At 37.6% G+C, this 17,798-nt stretch overlaps 1 protein-coding gene across 1 annotated transcript in view; it reads left to right on the top strand.

The window, feature by feature from the left end:
- Window positions 1-16,557, top strand: part of TRPM1 (transient receptor potential cation channel subfamily M member 1) — a 101,261-nt gene extending 84,704 nt beyond the window's left edge. Inside the window, exon 31 of the mRNA XM_025986409.1 lies at window positions 15,285-16,557. Within this exon, the coding sequence (XP_025842194.1) occupies window positions 15,285-16,557 (1,273 nt within the window). The remainder of the gene's footprint in view (window positions 1-15,284) is intronic.
- The last annotated feature ends 1,241 nt before the right edge of the window (window positions 16,558-17,798 follow it).

Genomic DNA, 17,798 nt, shown 5'->3' on the forward strand with positions numbered 1-17,798 from the left:
ATTGTTATAGGTTTTTGGAATACATGGTGAACATTGCCTCCTTACTATCTCTTCTTTACTCATTCATATCTTCTATTTGCATAAATTTTATTTTGCATATATGATATTTTCAAGTATGCAGGCTATATAATTCATAAAATATACATTTTCAATGCTGTGGTCTTGTATTTAAGCATCTATGGGTCTTAGACTAGCTAAACCTATAATAGAAGGTTTGGATTCCACCAAAACTTCTGGGTCATATGCTCACATGTTGTATTTGTGGATCTGGGCTAAGGTGTTGGGTTTCCTCTAGGCTTGATTAGGAAAGCAGCAATTTCTGGTCTTGAGATCTTATTTGGCATCCTCTTCCTGAGTGATCAAGAAGAGATGCTGGTAACAGAGACCATAACAAGAAAGACAATAAGGAGAGAAATTAGATAGTCAGTAGAAGAAGACCTGAAAGAGAGATGAGTCTCAGAAAAGAGGTGGGTGATTCCTCTGATATAGACAAGATCATAGAAAGACAAACACGTAGTGATGGGAGAGAAGTTTGGGGAAGATTCCATCTGAATGTCTTAATCTCAGAAATTAACAGGAGTCAAAGTTGCTTGGATTATGGGGAAAGGGTGAGATTAAATGTTAGAATTTGTGTCTGGTAAATGACCATCTTCTTCCTTACCTGACTTTGAGAGCCAATTCAGTGAGAGATGCAGACATCAGGCAGATAGAGATAAAAATAGTATTGGCTTTACAGTAATAAATGTTGTGCCAGAGGATATGGTTCAGTTCTCGCCAAATACACAGAATTAGCCAGAATTAGCGATAGCCACTCAGTCACAAGCAACTGCTGGCCTCTCTTCTCACAGGCAGCATCAGCTTTCCCCACTAAGCTTACCATATGAACAAAACAAAGTAAGAACCCATGCTCTATGCAGGCAGCTGGCCCCCAAAGAGAGAGAGAAAAGCAAGCTGGTGTTGTGGTCTTCAAACTCCAATCAGAAAATCAGTCCTCCTCAAGAATAAATAAAGGACTGTAGAAAGGCCAAGAATTTCACACTAATATAAAGTCCAGACACATAGGAAGAATGATAGGAATGGGGAAAGAGTACCCTCTGGTAACATTATAGACTTGAAGCCACTAGAGAGGATTTGAGTTCACCTTTTGGGAAAATATGATAGGAAGGAACTAGCCAAGAGATTGCTCAGAAGGAATACTGAGGACCTAAGTAAAATTAGCTAATATGATTTTGTATTGGGCCAAGTCAAGGTGATTCCCATGACCTTTAACAGTGACTCTCTAGAACCCAAGGGCAAGGATACAGTTAGTGAATGGAGCATGGGGCATAGCAAAAAGGAGGCTGAAAGGGACCTATGTTCCCAAGAACCAATCAGTGGGGATACCACAATGATGTTAGTGTTTGCAAATGGTAGCATAAACATATTACACTACCTCAAGGTACCATTTTTCCCTGCCCAGCTGTTGAGCTCTAGTGGCAAAATGACACGACTATGCTGGAAGGGAGAGAGAACCTAGGATATCACTAAGGGCTTCAGTGAGTGGTTGATCAGAGTCTTGCCTGAACAAGACAAGTGGAATATAGCCAGAAAAGGCTAATGACTTAGATGACTTGAATTTTAGAAACCAAGGATATCTGAAGTATGGCCATGTTGGTATATATAAATGATGATTTTAGCCTAGAGCTAAAATCCTGTAGAGTTTAACATTCTTTTGGTAAGTCTTCAGTATTTTGTTTATTAAAAACAATGAGAAAGCTGGAAGATTTCAGACTTAAGTCTTGATCTTTGTTTAGTCTTTCACGTATAAATACTCTGTAAGTAAGCACAACCAAGTTCCATCCTGAGTGTTCTCACTATAATTACTAAGCTTAAAAGGCAGCCTCATATGAAGAAGTAGATAGAAATTAAAATAGCTGGATATAAAATTTGGACTAGATCAGACAAGTTTATGATCTGTAGACCTGGAATAAAATTACAGGGTAAGAATACTCTAAAAACTCAATATAGAATACCATGCAACCTTGAAACATGGGTTTCTTCAAGTATAAACTGGATTTCCAGTAACATTATGTTTTTAGGTTAACATTGAACTCTATCATTAAGGAAATATTCCCATATAATTTATAAGATGCCTTGCAGGTGAAGGGTAATGATTGCACTTGAAAAGATGACTGCACATAAAACAGGTTTTAGTAACTAGCTTACTACAGAACTCCAAATATCTAAGTTCTTGGTTTTAAGAAACACACACATGGACTCTTATCATGAGACCATGAATTTGGGCCTTATATTTAATAGATAAGAGTCTATGAAATTCCAATAAAGTTATGCCATATATAAGTATTCTCTTGGAAGTTACCACAAAAGTGCCACAAATTTATATACTGTTGTGCCTCTTATTTGAATGAAATGGAAAACATTATTTACAATGCCTTAAAAAAATGTGTTCTAATTAAGCTACATTCAGGTTTAGTTGCATAATGTCCAAAACGAAATATCCTAGATAATAGATGTATGAAGATATAGATGAAAGCATCTGGAGATTTGCAATCACACCTACTTCACATGGTCACATTATTTTACACTTGCATAGCATTTACAACTCACAAGGTGCTTTCACTGACACAATTTCACTTAATTCTCACAACACCATCATGCTACTATGGTTGTTAATTGCTGCTTATTGTCACTGGTGACAGATGTATAATAAAGAGGAGCTGATGGAGCACTTCATCCCTAACATGAATATGGGCACATCTCAAAAAGAATCCTGAAGTTAACAAAATATTGATCATAAACAGCCCTTCTTTTTTTCTTGAAAACAAGCTAAAACAAAAAGAGTCCTGATGTGCAACGTCAGTTTCTAATCTGGTATAGTTATCTCTCATTTTCTTAATTTACAAAACAAGTAGAATAATATATGTGCCAGATTTTGAGACTGGTGAGGGAATGTGGGCTTTGAACAGAAAATCCTGTAGACTAATCTGAGCTAATCTCTGAATCAAACAGAAATGTGAAGGTAACAAATTTAGCTATTATTAACTAGGACTGATAAAACCAGTTAGGTTCTGGACTCTCAGTGATTTTAGTAGGAGACATAAAGTAGTAAAAGACAGGGCAAATATTGTCATAAATCAAGTGCGGCTTAAATTTTATTCAAAGACAGGAGAATGATTACTTTGGGTCCAGCCAGTTTATAGATTTCACTTGGTTCTAGTTTCCTCTGATATAAAAGGTTAACCCTCATGAATTGTTCTTCTGGCCTGCCAGCTGAAATTCAGATGTTTGGTAGTTAGAAAAATGGCCTTAGTGACTTTTCCAAAGTATTCTAAATGGAAGAATTTTTGCTGCGAAGGGAATGCCACCATGGTGTGTGAAATTAAACCTAGTGAATCTACTTAGTGATCTATATGTAAATCCAAACAGAAATAATTAGAGAAGCCATGAATTCAAATTGGTGAAAATGTATAGAAGTAGATCTGTAAGAAATCAGTATTTCAGTCTAAGACAGTGCATTTGTAGCACAAAAATGCTATCCAAAGAAATAGTCTCTTTGAACCAAATACTAGTCATACAAGAATAATAGTTATAAGTAATTTGACCAAAGGATTTGAAAATCTCAAAAGCAAATACTGACCTATTTTATAAAATAAGTATTATTTTGAAAAATAATAAACAATACAGTCATGTTAATCTAATTAAATATTAGAAGACAGGATAGCAACATAATTTTATCTACAATGGCTGGGATCCCTGGCATCACCATGGCAGCTTTCATTCATCTGGTTCTATAAATATCAGAGGTAGCAAGTTCTAGAACAAGTTTTCTCAAACTGAGGTCATCATGTGCCCTGGCGTTTGGGGTTCTCAAGTTCTAGAAGAATTTTAGTTTTCCATCTTGATGATGATGGAATGTTTGTGAAGCAAATTTGAGGATGAACAACAAGATGAGACAGAAAGGGAGGCTGGGGGCCAGATTCTGAAAAGTCTTGAATGTATATAAGAAAAAGAAATCTTTTTTTTTTAATTTTATTTATTTATTAGAGTCACAGAGAGAGAAAGAGAGAGAGAGAGAGAGAGATTGAGAGATATAGAGAGAGAGGCAGAGACACAGGCAGAGGGAGAAGCAGGCTCCATGCAGGGAGCCTGACATGGGACTGATCCTGGGTCTCCAGGATCACGCCCTGGGCTGAAGGCAGCGCTAAACTGCTAAGCCACCGGGGCTGCCCAAGAAATCTTTTTTTGAAGATAGTATTTATTTATCTGAGAGAGAGACAGAGATAGTGATAGAGATACCAAGAGAGAACATGAGCTAGGGAGGAGGAGGGGGAGCAGCAAGCTCCCCACTGAGCACGGAGCCAGACACCAGAGCTTGATCCCACCACTCTGGGATCATGACCTGAGCCGAAGGCAGATGCTTAATTGACTGAGCTGCCCAGGCACCCCAAGAAACAAAAATCTTTATAGGATGAGGTTAAGGGCTGCTAAGAAATTGGAAGGGAAAACCTGAAGCTGCATTTACATGACACTTTACATGATGCTGAGACAGTACCAACTGTTTCTATCATAGAAATATACAAGTGGAGATGATAAGGTTTCCTTTTAACACACTCCTTGGTATCCAACATTGTAATAACATTTGATTTTTAATTGTAAGTGTTATGAGAAACTGCTAGTGTTTTTTTGTTGTTGTTTTGGTTTTTTTTTTTTACTGCTACTGTTTTTAAGCAAGGGGTGACATGATTGAGTACCTGTGTTACTGTTTTGGATTGGAGCAAGAAGCCATTGGAGGCAAGGAGGCTATTCCTAATAACTAACACTTTTTGCTTTATCAGCCTGGGGTATAAAATGAGGTCGTATATCTTTTAATATTAAAGTAAATTATAGTGAGACCTCATCTTGCTTATTCAGAGAGTGCCTTCTTTCCCTTCCTATTGTTCTGCTGAGTCAGTTGTAAGAGATCCAGTGGTCCAGTAAAGTTTCTACCTATTGCATCAAGAATCAAGAAAGTGGGACCAATTCTTTCTTTTTGCTTTCTTGCTCTTTCTCCTCCTGCCACTTGGCCCTGGAAGTAGGCATAGTTGTGGAAGTGAAACGCAGAGTAAATTAATTAAAGCCCCAGATTTTTTAATGGAGGTTGGAAAAGGGGAGCTCCAAGATACTGGAAACACCTAGGAGATTGTAGGGAGGAATGAACTTGCAAAAGTAACCCTACAAAGTTGCTTATGAACTTAAGAGCTCACCCCCAAACTGTGTGTATTTGTGTGTGTGCAAGTGTGTGTGCGTGCACGTGTCTTTGTGTGTGTGTGTGGTTCTGCTCTTTATTAGCATCCCTAAAGGATTGAGAAAGACAAAGTGAACACAAAATGGTAGAGTAAGGAACTCTTGGATAACTCCATAAAAGTAACAGTAAAACTGTCAAAACTTTTGGAATCAACTTTTTAGAAAGATGGAAATGAACCAATGGCTTGTAACAATTTGTGAAGTGCTAACTCAAGAAACATGGCTTAATATTTTTTTAAGTGAGCTTTGTGCATTTCAGTTTACCTAGTCCCATCCCCCACTCCTCAGTTCACTGGCAGCCATGAAAATAACAGGCTGAATTCCTGGTACTAGTGGAAGCAGAAAGAACCACATCCACAAAAAGTTGCAATTATCTATTTTGACCTGTCTGGTGGCTCCCTGAAAGATTGGTTCAAAAGACTTACCTTAATTTCCCTTGACTTGGAACTAGACCAAGGCTAAATAAAACTGCTAGCCGAGGTGGGGATAGGGAGAGGGCATTTGTCATAAACATTTACATGCGAATGTTTTGGTCCCTACTCCCCAAGGTGATAAATAACAGAGTTGGGGTAAATGAGACTAACCAAAAGCTTCAGAAAAAAGGCTGGGAAATGAGATGAGATGTCCATAAGGCTTTGAAAAGTTCTAACATATTCCTGGGAATCTAGAAGGCCATATGCATGCATATGTCTGTGCACATGCTCAGAAAAAACTGAGAAGACAGAAAGCTGCCCGTTCTAGCTGACCTAAAGGCTCTGTGAAAACAGGAAGTGAAGGCTAAGACAAAGATGCAAACTCTGGCTGAGTGTTGATGATGTGCATGCACAGAACCCCTCAACAAAGACTGGGAGATTTTTTTTTTAATTCCAGAGATTTAAGGAATTCTCTGTTCAATCATTAGCTGACCACTGAGCTAACAGAACAGAATTTCAGTGGCCACACACTATAAAGAATACAGGCTTTATAGAATCATTTCAGAAAAGTCACTAAATAAGCAACAACTACTATAGTATGAATCAATAATTAACAAACCCTGGGGAAGAAAGAGAATCAGACTTCCAGAGTTGCCATGCAATATTACTCAAAATGCCCAGTTTTAAATAAAAAGATATGCAAAGAAACAAGACAGTATGGTCCACACCTAGGGAAAAGGCAATAAAAGAAACTGGCCCTAAGAAATCCCAGATGTTGGACTTTCTGACATTTTTTTTTTTAAGGATTTTATTTATTTATTCACTAGAATATACAGAGAGGAGAGAGAGAGAGAGAGAGAGAGGCAGAGACACAGGCAGAGGGAGAAGCAGGCTCCCCACAGGGATCCTGACATGGGACTGGATCCTGGGTCTCCAGGATCATGCCTCGGGCTGAAGGTGGCACTAAACTGCTGAGCCACCTGGGCTGCCCCTGACAAAGACTTTAAATCAGTTATTGTAAACACATTCAAAGAGCTAAAGAATACCATCTCTAAAGATTTACAGGGAAGTTGAGAATGATGTCTCACCATATAGAGAATACAAATAAAGAGACAGAAATTATATTTAAGAAGAGGAAAGAGAAGGAGAAGGTGAAGAACCAGAAATTCTGGAATTGTAAAGTAACTGAAAGTAACTGAAAGGAAAATTTTACTATAGAGTCTCAAAATCATAGCTGAGCAGGCAGAAGAAAGAATTAGTAAACTTGAAGATAAATCAGTTGAGATTATCCAGTCTAAGGAAGAGAAATATAAAAGAATGAACAGATTCTCAGAGACCGGTGGAATACCATCAGCATGATAGCATACACATAATGGGAGTGCCAGAAGGAAACAAAAAAGAAAGTGGCAGAAAATATCTCAATAAATAAAGGCCAAAGATTTCCCAAATTTGATGAAAAATATGAATTTACACATAGAAGTTCAATGAACTCCCAGTAAAATAAACTTCACTTGATCTTATTCAAAAGGCCAAGAAGTGATCCAAGTAAAATAAACTCAAAGACATCCACACTTATTTAAATAGTCATCAAACTGTCATAAGCCAAAGGAAAAAATCTTGAGAGAATCAAGAGAAAAGCAACTCATCACACACAAAGCATCCTCAATAAAATAAAAGGCTGACCTCTCGCTGGAAATCCGGGAGCCCAGAAGGCAGAGGGATGAAATATTCAAAGTGCTGAAAGAAAAAGACTATTAACCAAGAATAGTGTATCTAGCAAAACAGTGTTTCAAAAAATGAAGGAGAAATTAAGATATTCACAGATAGCAAACACTGAAAGAATTTGTAACTACTAGACCTGCCCTAGTAGAGATACTAAGAAGTCCTTTGGGTAGAAATGAAAGTTCGCCAGACTACTAAAATCTACATGAAGAAATAAAGAGCACCATAACTACATACATAAGTATAAAAGACATTATAAGGTAACTACATAGAAAAGTATAAAAGACATTATAAATGTATTTTTTGCTTGTAACTAATTTTTTATTTTCTATGTGATTTAAAAGATAACTGTATAAAGTTATAATTACAAATCTACATTGATGGACACACAACATGTAAAGACATAATCTGTGACAACAGCATAAAGTAAAGGAGGAAGGAATGAACTTTAAAAGAGCATATTTTTAATACTATTGAAATTAAATTGGCATTAATTTGAACTAGATTGTCATAAATTAAGATGTTCATTATAGTCTCTAGGGCAACCACTAAGAAAATGGCTAAAAAATACATGACAAAAGACATGAAAAGGGAATTAAAATGGTACACTAGAAAATGTCTATGCAGGGCACCTGCATAGCTCAGTCAGTTGGGTGTCTGCCTTTGGCTCAGGTGATGATCCTAAGGTCCTGGAATCAAGCCCTATATCAGGCTCCCTGCTCAGTGGGGAGTCTGCCCCCCCTGTCCCGGCCAGGCTTATGTTCTCCCTTATTTTCTCTCACTCACCCTCTCTCTCTCAAAAATAAGTAAATTTTCTTTTTAAAAAAAGAAAGAAAATGTCTATTTAACACAGAAGAAGGTAGTACTTGAGGAACTGAGCAAAAAAAGACATAAGACATGTAGAAAACAAATAGTAAAGTGATAGGGGTAAATTCTACCTTATCAGTAATCATATTAAATATAAATGGATTAAACTCTCAAAGCACAAAGACTGTCAGACTGTAGTTTGAAAGTAAAAGTATGGAAGATACTCCACATAAACAGTCATCAGATTTAGTATAGCTGTGGTGCACCTGGGTAGCTCAGTTGGTTAAGTGGCTGATTCTTGAGTTCAGTTAGGATCCTGGGATCAAGCCCCACATCAGGCTCCACCCTTAGTGGGGAGTCTGGTTGAGGTTCTTTTCCTCGTCCCTTTGCCCCTCCCCCTTCACATTCTCTGTCTCTCAAATAAATAAATCAATCTTTAAAAAATTAGTATAGCTATGATAAGTATACTAATATCAGACAAAACAGGTTTTCAGACAAGAATTGTTAATAGAGACAAAGAAGGACATTAAATTTTTAAAAAGGACATTAAATTATGATAAAATGGTCAACCTATCAAAGAGAATAATTATAAATATATGCATCTAATAGTAGAGCTTCATAATATATGAAGCAGAAACTGACAGAATTAAAGGGAGACGCAGACAGGTCTACAGTAATAGTTGGAGACTCTAATATCTCACATTAATAATAGAATAACTAGACAAAAGATATAAAAAAATAAAAGACTTGAATAATACTATAGGCCAACTCAGCATAACAGAATATTTACTCGACAACAGCAGGATATGCATTTTTTTTTTTTAGGATATGCATTCTTCTCAAGAGCATGTGGAACATTATCCAAGATACACCGTATGTTAGGCCATATAGCAAATCTCACCAAATTTCTAAAAGACTGAAATTAATCAAAGTGTTTACTCTGACCACAATGAATAAGATAATAAATTAATAACAAAAGGAGATTTGGAAAATTCACAAATATATGAAAATTAAACAACACTTTAATGACCAATGAGTCAAAGAAGAAATCATAAGGGAAATTAGAGAGTACTTTGAAGCTGGACAACAGTGTGAATGTACTAAATGCCATGGAACTATACATTTGTACATTTAAAAATGGTTAAGATGGTAAATTTTATGTTACATGTATTTTACAACAATGTAAAAATTTTTTTAAAGAGAAAGAAAAAGTATACTTCAAGATGAATAAAACTGAAAACACAACCTAACTCAAACTTATAGTACACAGCAAAAGCAGTACTGAGAATAATTACAAAAACAGAGAATAATTATTCTCTGAGAATAATTCTAAGAGAATTATTCTAAGAGAATAATTATTCTGTATTAATTACTTAAATGCCTGTTAAATTAAAACGTTTTAAATTAAACTAAATTTAATACAGGCATTAATTGAAAATGCCTGTATTTAAAAAGATGGATGCCTGGGTTGCTCAGTGGTTGAGTATCTGCCTTTGGCTCAGGCTGTGATCCTGGAGTCCTGGGATCGAGTCCTGCATTGGGCTCCCTGCACAGAGCTTGCTTCTCCCTCTGTCTATGTCTCTGCCTCTCTCTCTGTGTCTCTCATGAATAAATAAAATCTTTAGAAAAAGAAGAAGAAGAAAGATGTCAAAAGCATTGAGTACTGAACTAATAAATAGACCACTACCAAGATCCCAAACTGATCACTGGGCTGGCTGCACACACACAGGACAGATTCCAAAAGCACTGCTAAGATTTTGAAAATTGAACTGAAATTGGAATCATAGCCCACAAAAATTATGGTGGAACTGGCATCTTGAGCCTAACCAGGTCAGTCAACTGCTAAAAGAAAAATATCAACATTCTTCATGAGATTTAAACAGGACTCTGTGTCATACAACGTAGTATTAAAAATGTCTACAATATAATCTAAAATAATTTAGAATATGAAAAATTCAGAAAAATCTCAATTTACCTGGTGAAAAAAAGTCAATAAATGTCAAGGCCAAGGTAGTGCAGATGTTTGAATTATTTGATAGACTTTATTTTTTTTTATTTGATAGACTTTAAAGTAACTATTATAAAAGTGCTTGAACATAATGGCAAAGAATGTTGAAACTAATGGAAAGATAGAAAGTCTTGGAAAAAAATAGATGATATATTGGGATCCCTGGGGGGCGCAGCGGTTTGGCGCCTGCCTTTGGCCCAGGGTGAGATCCTGGAGATCCGGGATCAAATCCCACGTCCGGCTCCCGGTGCATGGAGCCTGCGTCTCTGCCTCTCTCTCTCTCACTGTGTGCCTATTGTAAATTAAAAAAAAAAAAAAAAAGATGATATAAAAAAGAACCAATGAAAAGTTTAGAACTAAAAAATATAGTAAGTGAAATTAAAATCTCACTGGCTAGCCTCCATAGCATCATCTCATTAGAGATGAGAGAGGAAGGAATCTGTAAACTTGAAGATATATACTATAAAATGGTACAGCCACTCTGAAAGACAGTTTGACAGTTTCTTATAAAGCTAAACATACACTCACTGTATTCTCTAGATATGAAATGAAAACTTATTGGTTCAGCCACTATGAACAATGATACGGAGTTTCCTCAAAAATTTAAAAATAGAACTATCAGATGATCCAGTAATTCCACTGCTGGGTACATCTCCAACCCCTACTCTTCCTCCATCTTGCGTCTCTTTCCTCATATCCATAGGAAATGAAAACAGAGTATCAGGAGATAAATGCACTCTGATGTTTATTGCAACATTATTGTAATAGCCTAGGTCTGTCCACAACAGATGAATGGATGAAGAAGACATGGTTTTATATATACAGTGAAATAGTATTTAGCCACGACAAAAAAAGAAACCCTGCCACTTGTGCCAACATGGATGGCCCTTGGGGTCATGAGGTTTAAGTGAAATAAGTCAAACAGAGAAAGAGAAATGCTGTATGATCTCATCTACATGTGGTATCAGCAAAAGCTAAAGTCATAAAAATAGTAGAATAGAGAGTAGAACAGGGGTTACCATGGGAATTGAGGATATGTTTTTTAAGGGTACAAACTTGCAACCAGTAAATAAATAAGTCCTGGAGGTCTACTGTACAACATAGTGGTTATAGTAAAGAAAATACTGTATTATTAACTTAAGCATTGCTAAAATACTAGATCTTAATTGCTCCTACCACAAAAAATAGAGGATAATTATGTGACATTATAAAGGTGTTAGCTAACACTACAGTGTTAATCCCATTGACATATATAAATGTATCAACACATTTGACATCTTAAAGTTACCCAGTGGATGATTCATACAACTGAATACTAAAAGAAGAAATAGTCCATTTACTGTATGAAAATTTCTAAGAGAAAATTCAAAAAAGAAAATGTAAAATTAGAAATATGGCATGTAAGGAAAATATTTTTAAGACCGAATCACTTAGCCTGAGAATAGCTTTTTATTCTGTGCTATGCTGAAAAATATTTCACTCTATGCTGAAAGAAAAGCAGAATTAAGACTTAGTAAGAAAGTTCATATCTTGCTCTATGAGAAATGACAGACTTCTCTTATATGTTTTCCTGTCACTCAGTGTGTCAACAGACCTGGGACTCTTGTCAAAGTGTTTCCTAGCTAGCCTGTCTTTCCACATCTGAAATGGAAATCACTCTTCACATGGATGTCAAGATTTGTGAAATGTCTTAAGTTATTGTGGGAAGTCACAAAATATGGCTAGCACAGGAGATGGTTCCTTATCCATCCTTTTTGTTTATCATTTCAGATATAAGTGAACTTAAACTCATTTATTTCTTTCTCCTCTCATACATACTATAAAAACTCAATACAGTGTCCCTTGATTAGGTACAACCATTTAAACTTTGTTGTCTCCATTGCAGCAACTGTCTACAAAGTTGAAATAAGCATCTGAGAATTTTTCTTAATCGAAACCACATCATGAAACATTATTTCTTCCACAGTTTCAACTAAGGGAGTGGCAGAAGGAACAGGTGGAAATTGAGAGACACCTGCAGAGTAGTCCTACCCCACTATGGAGATTGGTAGCTTATTCAATGCAAGGGTTGAAGTAGGGAGGCAGAGTAACAGTAAGGGAGACTAAAGAATCAGATGACTTTGAGATTTCCTTTTTGTTTTTTTATTTAAGTGTGGTTGACACACAATGTTACACGAGTGTTAGGTGTACAAAGGTGATCTGACAATTCTATATGTTATGCTCTGCTCACCACCAGTGTAGCTACCATCTGTCATTACACAACACTAGTATAATACTACTGAGTATGTACCTTCCCTCTCCTTGGCTTATTCTATAACCAGAGGCCTGTACTCCCCCCTCCCCTTCATCCATTTTGCCCATCCTCCCTCCCCCTCCTCTCTGGTAATACCAGTTTGTTCTCTGCATTTAGGGATCTGTTTTCATTTTATTGTTTGTTCATATGTTTTCTTTTTTAGATTCTCCTACAAGTGAAGTCATATGGTATTTGTCTTTCTCTGACTTACTTCATTGAGCATAATACCCTCTCAGTCCATTCATGTTGTGACAAATAGCAAGTTTCCTTTTCATGTATGAGTGGCTGGCAATGCTGTTATCTGAATTAGGTAATACAGGAAAAACAAAGGCAGAGAATTATAAATGATGAAAGGAGAGATACTTATCTATATTCTACCAGTGTATTTATTTTTCAAAGTTTGTACAGCTGCATTATCTCTTAATGTAGTATTTGTTAAAGGATCTCAAGTTTGACTTTACAAAGGAGATTATGGATCTTAACACAAAAGGAATCATTGAGGGTAACAGATTTGAAGTAAGCAAGATGACATTACATTTAACCGAGAAAATCAAGTCTTACTTGAAGTAATGTAAGTTTATAGCAAAAGTTCTTTTTTTCCCTGAAATGCAAGAGAAGAAAGAACCCTTAGAACCTGTAGTATCTATGGTACAGAAGTCAGGACTTCTCATACACAGTGAATTTGGTCCTCCTGGTGGCGAATTTCCAGGAAGCCAGACCCTTCCTGCTCAAATGATGTGGTTTCCTAGGGGACATATAAATAGTCTTTTCCTCCATAAAAAAATAGTTAAGAATAGAAGCCAAGGACCCTCCCACACATCAGAGTGCAGCTGTCAATGTGGCCAACAGAAGCACAGCATTGGCAAAAGCAGCTCTAGAAGAATGTAGGGAAGGGTAACCACAGAGGTAGCAGGGAGTAAGGAAAACACAGGAGACATAGTCAGAAGAAACTTAGTGCAGAAAAGAGCAGCAAGCATTCAGGACATGGGTAAGCGGGAAGCAAGGAGAACAGGTGAAAGGATTTATAAGGATATGTAAAGAAGGTAGCAAGGACCTGCTAGACACAGACTCAGTGCAAACTGGGTGGCCCTAGAGACTGCCTGTATGCTTCTAAGAAAAGATCAGAAGGTGGGAAAAAAACGAAGTATGACAGAATCAGACTGAAGCATTGGTCTTCACCCAGGGATGAACCTGCTGAAACAGAGCACCACACTGCTGGCTCAGAGTCCAGAGGCTTCTGCCTGGGAGCCATGATTCACATTGCCCACCCCTACCATGTCCTGAGGAGCAAATTCAAATTTTATTTTTATTTTAAAATTTATTTATTTATTTATTGACTTACTTACTTATTTGAGAGAGAGAGAGAGAGAGAGAGAGTAGGTGCATGTGTGAGTGGGGTTGGGGGAGGGAAGCACAGAGGGAGTGGGAGAGAGAATCCCAAGCAGACTCCCCGCTGAGTGTGAGCCGAGGAGGGAGAGGCTCCATCTCATGACCCTGAGGTCGTGACCTGAGTCAAAATCAAGCGTCGGACGCTCAACCAACTGAGCCACCCAGGTGCCCCAAATTCAACCTTTAGAAGGCAGCGCTAGGTGTGGGGCGTACTTCTGCCTCTTAAGAGTTAACTTTCATGAACTGGTTGAAAAAATTCATATTGTATGTTTTTTTGAAACATAAAACATAGTCTATACCAGCAGGCTTTAGTTCCAACAACACTGTGGTTTCATAAGTTGTTGCCTGATCTTCTATGAGTTAAAAATCTGACAGCAGATATTTATAATCAGCCATGATCCTTTTTTTTTTTTTAAAGATTTATTTATTTATTTATCATAGACAGAGAGAGAGAGAGAGGCAGAGACACAGGAGGAGGGAGAAGCAGGCTCCAAGCCGGGAGCCTGACGTGGGACTCGATCCTGGGACTCCAGGATCGTGTCCTGGGCCAAAGGCAGGTGCTAAACCGCTGAGCCACCCAGGGATCCCCAGCCATGATCTTTTTTAAAAGAACCCATTAAGGAATTACTAATTATTAAATATAATGAGCAATTTAAAGTTAGCAGTAATTCTTCTGATAATTAAATGACCTCTTGTCCCTTAAGTAAACCATCTGATAAGCTGTACTAAATTACTAACAATTCATCTTCTGAATCTCCTGAACTTCAAATAGGATTTTAATTAATTGTACCCTCATAACCATTAATTGCTGACAGCTATATTCAAACCTCAAAAACCTAAGTGCTAGTATCTTCCCTTATTCTCAAATGCAACATGATGTACCAGCTAAGAGACAAAAGCTGGAGCAAATGTTAGAGGTACATTGTGTGCATTCAAAAGTACACTGTGCGCAGCTCCATTGCTTACCAGCCATGTGACCTTGGACAAATTATTTACACTATGACTTGATTACCTCATTAAAATGGGGATGATGATAATAATGCTTACTTCACAGGGCTGTTGTGAAGATTAAACTAGCCTAGAATAGTGCCATAGTAAGTACTTATTAGCAAATATATAAGACGTTTAGAGCCATGAATGGTAAATAGTATGCACTGTGTGTTAACTGTATTTCTGTTACTTTCTAATGCTCCTCACAGTCATTTTTAGTAGTTTGAAGTATGAAGTAGTTTGAAGTTTGAAAATATGCCCAATGAGCAATCATGATTCTCAAAAGACAAAAAATCATATGACAATAATGACATTATACTTTTGTTTTTAATATTTAGTTCATCTCAGGGTAATAAATCTATCCCTTTGTGTTCACCAGAGTTGAAAACATGTCAATGAGATTGGAAGAAATCAACGAAAGAGAAAATTTTATGAAGACGTCCCTACAGACTGTTGACCTTCGACTTTCTCAGCTGGAAGAACTGTCTAACAGAATGGTGAATGCTCTTGAAAATCTCGCAGGAATTGATAGGACGGACCTGATACAGACACGGTCCCGAGCTTCTTCTGAATGTGATGCAACTTATCTCCTAAGACAAAGCAGTATCAATAGTGCCGATGGCTACAGCATGTATAGATACCATTTTAATGGAGAGGAGTTGCTGTATGAGGATGCTTCTCTCTCCATGCCACCAGGGACAGGATTCAGGAAAAAAGCCTGTTCCTTCCGAATGAAGGAAGATAAGGAGTCAAAAATGCATCTGGTACCAGAGCGTCAGGGCAGCCTTCACCTTTTATCCAGCACAAGTCCACCAGCAACACCAGACTGCAGTCAACTTGCATTAGACAACGTCAAAAATGCTTCAGAAATGAAATTAGGTCCAGATATTGGGATTTCAGCCAAAGATGATGGAAGGCAGGTAGACTCCAAAAGGGAAGAAACTATTCCCCCAATTGTAAATGAAACAGATGTTATGTACGGACAGAACAAATCAGATTTTCAGAACCCTCAGCTAACAGTGGAAACAACACAGATAGAAGGCACAATTTCCTATCCCATGGAAGAAGCAAAGTTGACACGCTATCATCCTGATGAAACGTTCAGTGCTTATAAAACCATGAAGTCCAGAAGCTTTGTATATTCCCGTGGACAAAAGCTGGTCAGTGGGGTTAACAACTGGAATACAGAGTACAGTTCAATCAGGGACCGAGCACACCCCTCCACAGTTCAGCAGTGGACGACAGAATGGAAATATCAAGTTCAAAAGATTACACGTTCTCGAAGTACCGACATCCCTTACATTGTCTCAGAAGCTGTGATGCAAGCCGAGCATAAAGAGCAATTTACCGATATCGAAGATGATAACTGTGTGTCTGAAATGGTCCCTCAAATCTCTCATTTATCTGTAGCTGTAACTGACAGAACTGAGAAGGAAAATTTACTGTCTGTGAAACCAGACCAAACCATGGGTTTCCCATCTCTAAGGTCAAAAAGTTTACATGGCCATCCTAGGAAAGCTAGAGCCACTCAGGACAAACTAGACAGATCAGGACATGCCTGCAGTGTAAGTAACTTAGCAGTTGTGTCTGGAATTACGACAGAAGAACAGAAGGCCAAGCAAGAGAAAACTTCCACAGAAACTGAATGTTGACATATTCTGTTTCTTTGATTTTTAAAACAAAATCACTGATGAATGCCATCTTGGCCATCTAACTAATCATCAATTTCTGAAAACATTTTCACTAAAAATGTTTGGCAATTTGGACTTCAGGTTTAAAATGTAATGCACTAAACGTAAAGTACTTTTTTGCTAGCATGTATTAGTAAACTTAGGTTGTTTTTAGTTGGGGTATGATCAAATGACAGTGAAAATAAATTCCTCAATCAGTAAAAGATTCTATAATCTCTTTATTTCTGAAGGCCACCAAGTAGCCTAAGAAATGTCTTTGTGTGCCACCAGTAGGTTACTAATGGAGTAAAGGGATAAATAAAAAGAGAGACATGTGAAAAAGCAAACATGGAATAAAGAAGAGGAAGGAGAAGAAAAAATTGTGAGGTACAAGAAGTAAGAAGTGTAAAGGAGCCGTCAGCATCATATTTTTATGGGTTTCTAATTTCTGTTTCAATATTTTATGTTTTACAATTACACAGTGAAAACAGAAAGTACACGATTATGTCAAAGATCATACTGTAATAGTTTAGGGTGACCAGGGGTTTTGTTGATGTTTAAAAATAAAGTATCCAATGTGCATTTTCCTGTTGTCATAGAGTCCCTGAGAGCAAACACAACAAAATTGTACTTCTGCCTATCCAGTGGTTTGTCCAAAGCCATGGGTAAAACCTGAGAGATACATACATCATCAAGGTGGGAATTGTTGAAAATCTCAGAGACCATTAATGGCTGAGAATACAAGGTGCTGTGCTTCAGCTTGTAAGTTCAAAAACCTACCAGACTGCTGAGGCCCCCCATGCTCATGTCAGGAGCCGTTGTCTAGGAACCCTTAAAGCCATGCCTACCACCACCACTCTTGACAATACAAACGGGCAGAGAGGGACAGAAAGGGCTCTCCTCTGGCTAGGACATAGGCCACTAAACATTCATGGAAGTTAGAGTTGGATCCTCGGCCCTTACTCTCTCCCAAAAGTCTCTCTGGGGAAGTCTCAGGGAGACTCAGGGAGTCCCTGGAGCACACATAGAAGGCCACCTTCATGCTTGGAGTTATATGCCTACTGTTACTTTAGTGAAGTCCCTCATGGGGGGAGGCAGGTCAGATAGAAATGATGATAATCACCAAACAGCCACTGCACCCATTCTCATTCTCATGTGAAACTCTCGGACTGTCACATCATCAAAAACCAGCAAGGGAAAAGAGAAAGAGAGAGATTCACCAT

The sequence above is a fragment of the Vulpes vulpes genome, chromosome 14, assembly GCF_048418805.1.
Source record: "Vulpes vulpes isolate BD-2025 chromosome 14, VulVul3, whole genome shotgun sequence".
Lineage (NCBI taxonomy): Eukaryota > Metazoa > Chordata > Mammalia > Carnivora > Canidae > Vulpes > Vulpes vulpes.